This window comes from Genypterus blacodes, unplaced genomic scaffold, assembly GCF_046128005.1.
Source record: "Genypterus blacodes isolate CSIRO-AG114 ecotype Tasmania unplaced genomic scaffold, CSIRO-AGI_Gbla_v1 ptg000382l_1, whole genome shotgun sequence".
NCBI classification, from domain to species: domain Eukaryota; kingdom Metazoa; phylum Chordata; class Actinopteri; order Ophidiiformes; family Ophidiidae; genus Genypterus; species Genypterus blacodes.
Window position 1 is genome coordinate 27,501 of NW_027467161.1, and position 5,000 is coordinate 32,500.

Consider the following 5,000-nt stretch of genomic DNA (forward strand, 5'->3'; position numbering starts at 1 on the left):
ACACACACAGAGACACACACACACGCACACACAGGCACATTGTCTCACACACACACACTCATCCAAGCAGAGTTTCTGAAACATTGACGTCGTCTTCTTCTTCTTCTTCTTCTTCTTCTTCTTCTTCTTCTGTCCCCTGCAGGAGAGAGAAGCAGAGTTTGAGGAGAGCCTGGCCAAAGGAGACGAGCCTGTGGTGAGTCCTTTATTCTGTCCTTCAGTCCGTCCTTCAGTCCGTCCACACCTCCGCTCTGTCCTCATGTCTGACCTTTGACCTTCACAGGTCCCTGGAGAGACTCCAGGAGAAGCAGCTCCAGCTGGGAAGAAGACCGTGGAGACCGTCAAGGCTGTGAGTCCAAGACCCAAGCTCTCAGCTCAGAGGGTCACCTGGTGTAGGTGCTGACAGACCTGTGTGTGTGTGTGTGTGTGTGTGTGTGCAGGCTGAGCGGATCATGGAGGCTCTGGAGCTGTACAGAGAGGAGGCCAGGAAGAAGGAGGAGCATAAATACGCCTGTGAGAACGCAGGGAAGGAGGTATGGATGCAGCTCTGCTCAGCCTCAGCCTGTCAGCCTCAGCCCGTCTGGATGTTCAGGAGCTTTATGTTCTCCTTGTGTTGCAGGTTCCTCCACCTAAACCCAACCCCATCCTGCTGGCCTGTGGAAACGTCTCAGTAAGTAGGAGCATGTGTGATGAGGTCCACTCAGCTCCTCTTCATCACTCAGGCTTCTTCTTCTCCCCTTACAGGCGTCCAGACATGTTCTCAATGTCATCAAGAAGGTCAAGTCCAGGTGAGTCCAGAGAGAGAGAGAGAGAGACAGAAAAGAGAGAGAGAGAGAGAGAGAGCGAGCGAGCGATGTTGTTGCTGTGGTGGTTTGGCCCTGGTTCCTTCATTCCTGGTCCATGTGTGCTCCTGGTCCATGTGTGCTCCTGGTCCATGTGTGCTCCTGGTCCATGTGTCCTCCTGGTCCATGTGTCCTCCTGGTCCATGTGTGCTCCTGGTCCACGTGTCCTCCTGGTCCATGTGTGCTCCTGGTCCATGTGTGCTCCTGGTCCATGTGTGCTCCTGGTCTGTGTGTGCTCCTGGTCTGTGTGTGCTCCTGGTCCATGTGTGCTCCTGGTCTGTGTGTCCCATAGTGAGCTGGAGGTCTCTCTGCTGGTCTTGCCGTTCCCTTACGTCCCTGAGCTCCTGACGCTCTTCAACAGCTTCATCCATCAGAGCCTGGAGGTGGAGCTGGTGTGCCGCTGCCTCTTCTTCCTGCTCAGGTGTGTGTGTGTGTGTGTGTGTGTGTGTGTGTGTGTGTGTGTGTGTGTGTGTGTTCGTTCTCTTCTTCAGCTGACAGGTTTCTCTTCTTCTTCTTCTAGGATCCACTTTGGTCAGATCTCCAGTAATCAGATGTTGTTGTCGGTCATCAACCAGCTGAGGACAAACACTCTGTCTAAAGTCTGTGAGATCAGAGTAAGAGACCAGGAGAGAGAGAGAGACTGAGACGCTGCTCCTCCTCATGTCTGCTGACCTTCCTCACCGCCTCTCCTTCTCTCCTCTCCTCCTCCTCTCCTCCCCTCCTCCTCTCCTCCTCTCCTCCTCTCCTCCTCAGGACGTGATGGGCTTTAACAGCGCCGCCCTCCAGTTCCTCCAGCGGGAGATCGAGAGTAAAGAGGACGTGATGTTCTTCGCCGATGCCACAGGTCGCCTGCAGGAGAAGAAGAAGAAGAGGAGGAGGAGGGAGCGAGCCGTCCTCACCATCGCCTGAGACGAGGACGGATTTATTGGACTGTTGTTGCCTGAAGACGTCCACTTCCTGTTTGTACAGTCTTGGTTGTTGTGTGTCTCTGATGTTTGCTGCAGCATTAAAACACTGAGGCTCATCACGCCGCGGTCCTGAGCTTTGTTTTGCGTTCCGGTCTGGATCCGGTCTGGATTCTGTCTGGATCCGGTCCAAAGCAATCTGTGGAGGTCTGTCAGAGACAAACACTCCCCTGAGCCTCCACCAGGGGGACTCAGGGCTCCAGGATCTTCCATGTCTGACCCCAGCCTGAAGAGAGAGACACACACACACACACACACACACACACACACACACACACACACACACACACACACACTTTTTAGTAAAGAGTGTAAAGCTCTTTAGACTCCTGTCTGTAAACGCTGTGACAGGTTTCCATTCAGGCTGCAGGAGGAGAATCCCTTATATGGAGTTATGTTCTGTTTCACCTCCTGTCTCAGTGATGCCTCACACACACACACACACACACACACACACACACACACACACACACACACACACACACACACACACACACACACACACACACACACACACACACACACACACACACTCCAGGCTTCATCTCACAGCAGACAAGACGCTCATTAACTTTGTGTTTACAAGCTTGTAAAGACGCCCAGAGTCTCTGCTCTGTGTGTGTGTGTGTGTGTGTGTGTGCATTCACACTTTCACACTCTCACACACTCTCTCACACACACACACACACACACACACACACACACACACACACACACACACACACACACACACACACACACACACACACACACACACACACACACACCTCACACTCTCACCTCGCTCTGGTCCAGACTTTAATCACCTATAAGAGTGAAACAGTGAAGTTATTAGTTTAGTTCCTGCTTTGTGAGCCTTCATACAGAGCAGAGCTGTGAAGAGCTCAGAGTCCAGGAGAGCAGCTGTTTACTCTCTAACAGGAAGGAATATAAACATAGAAGATAACATGTTTATATATTTATACATCTACAGCAGAGAGAAGAAGAGCAGAGCAGAGCTGCAGCTGTTTATGAGGCAGGAGCGTCACTAGGTGGCGCTCCTGCCTCACCTCTGGGTTCACATCCCTGCGCTCCTCTGCCTGCTGACACACACACACACATACACACGTCCTGATGCAGGTTTAAAAGCACACACAGATAAAAGAGCAGAGTGTGTGTTCTTCACTCAGACTCAGAGTGAAGCTCAACCACAGAATTATGTTTTTTTTTTTTCTAGAATCTATGAGAAGAAATCGTTACAAAGAAATGAAAACCTGCATTTTTCAAAAGAAGAGTAGTTTCCAGTTATTAGTTTTTGTTGTGTGTTCAGTTAAACTGTAACTTCAGTTCTTTCAAATCATATTGATGATTATAATATTTAGTTTGTTTATTTTGATCTGAACTTTTATTTATTGAACTCAGAATAATAAACATTTAAATAAACACTGACCTGCATTGGTAAAGGAACCTTTTAGATTTTTTATCTTTTTGGTGAAAGATTTTTCAGGCTTTTTTATTTATATTTCTTCAACCAAATATTTATTTATTATTTATTTCTTCACTTTTTAAAAGGATTTATTTTTTCTTTTAAATGAAAGACAAATCCCCATAAAGCAGCTGTGTGTGTGTGCCTGTGTGTGTGTTTGTGTGTGTGTGTGTGCCTGTGTGTGTGTGTGCCTGTGCGTGTGTGTTTCTGCGTGTGTGTGCCTGTGTGTGTGTGTGTGCAGAGTGAGACGTTCTGTTCTCTTTAGTGGGACGTGTCTCTTTACATACAGACGCTATTTGCATTAGCTCTTGACGGACAGGAGGTCGTGTTACTTTATGTGCCGTAGTCTGTCATCGTGCGGCCCGGTGACATTATATACTGCAGCATGTAATCAACTGGGAGCTGCTGACTTGATTTGGTGGTGGTCTATAGCTGCTGAATGTGATAGGAGCTATAAGCGTGTGTGTACGGCCCATAGCTCACACACACGCCAGCCGCTTCCTGTTACAGCACAACTTTAAGACTTTCACCATCTGATCTTCATCTATAGATCCAACCTGAAACACTGAGCAGCTTTAAAACTTACATCATGTTTTAATGACTAGTTGCCATGACAACCAAAACTGACTGGTCGACCCGACTTCAGTAATCTCTTTATCTTTATTATTAATGTAAATCAATAATCAATAATAGTGGAACCAGACCAGAGTTCATTTTTATATCTTGTGTTAATGCTTTACGCAGTTGAATCAGTCTGTGCAGTGAAGTCATGGCAGCAGGACACAGCGCCCCCTACTGACCAACTGACCTGAGACTATCACCAAACCAGCTTCACTGCTCAGGGTCAGGATTCCCAGCCTGTGCCCCCAGAGCACCTATGAAACAAACAACTGCTGCACGCTCGGCTCTAAAGCAGCTGGCAGAGGGCTTATCTAGAGGGACGTTTCCAGTCAGTGTGCACAGTGGCGCTGCACTGAGCGGCCCCTTTAAGAGCTGGTCAGGTTGGAGCGACTCAAAGCCGTCTTGTTTCCTCCTGACAGATGTTTGGGATGTGAACCTGTCAGCCGTCGCTCGCTGCTTGTCGCTCTAACTGCATTCCGCCGTTTCCCTTTGAAACGTTCGGCTGGCCGAGAGCAGCGAGCGCACAAATAAACACGGAGGCCTGGAGCACAGAAAGGAAACATTCATGTTTGGGCGCTGTTGGCCCGGCCGGCGTGCGGCGTCACCTCATCACTCAGCAGCCCCCCCCCCACCCCCCCCCCCCCCCCTCACCGCTGCCGCTGTAACAACCAGGTTCTGACTGCGTCTCATCAGAAGCGTTCGCCACCTCGTAGCTCAGCTCAGGGTCGACCTCGCTCATGACTGCTGGACAGGGATTTAACGCCGGGCGGCGCGGGCTGATGGACGGCCTGACTGAGGACTTACTGCACGCTGTTATGAAGGCGGCGGTGCTGAGGTCATCGCCATCACTCAGCTCCTTCTCACAGAAACGCTCACACAGAAAATAAACCAAGAGAGGACATCGCTCACTTCCTCAGACTTCATCTACGTGTGTTCTTCTTCTACTGTTTGTCCGCACAACGCCCTGCATGTTTACCTGCGCTACAGGAAGTTACTACAGGATAGAGATCCATGACAACATGCAGAGGGTTCAGGGTCAAAGGTCAGAGTTACTATAGGATAGAGGCATACACACACACACACACACACACACACACACACAAGTCTGAG

General features: G+C 49.7%; 1 protein-coding gene across 1 annotated transcript in view; it reads left to right on the forward strand.

Annotated features, from left to right (window-relative positions):
• The window catches only part of wdr3 (WD repeat domain 3), a 9,032-nt gene extending 6,247 nt beyond the window's left edge, over window positions 1-2,785 (forward strand). Inside the window, exons 20-27 of the mRNA XM_076138567.1 lie at window positions 143-193; window positions 281-346; window positions 438-530; window positions 617-667; window positions 742-785; window positions 1,132-1,260; window positions 1,360-1,453; window positions 1,593-2,785. Of these exons, the coding sequence (XP_075994682.1) occupies window positions 143-193; window positions 281-346; window positions 438-530; window positions 617-667; window positions 742-785; window positions 1,132-1,260; window positions 1,360-1,453; window positions 1,593-1,748 (684 nt within the window). The 3' untranslated portion in view covers window positions 1,749-2,785. The remainder of the gene's footprint in view (window positions 1-142; window positions 194-280; window positions 347-437; window positions 531-616; window positions 668-741; window positions 786-1,131; window positions 1,261-1,359; window positions 1,454-1,592) is intronic.
• Window positions 2,786-5,000: the final 2,215 nt, after the last annotated feature.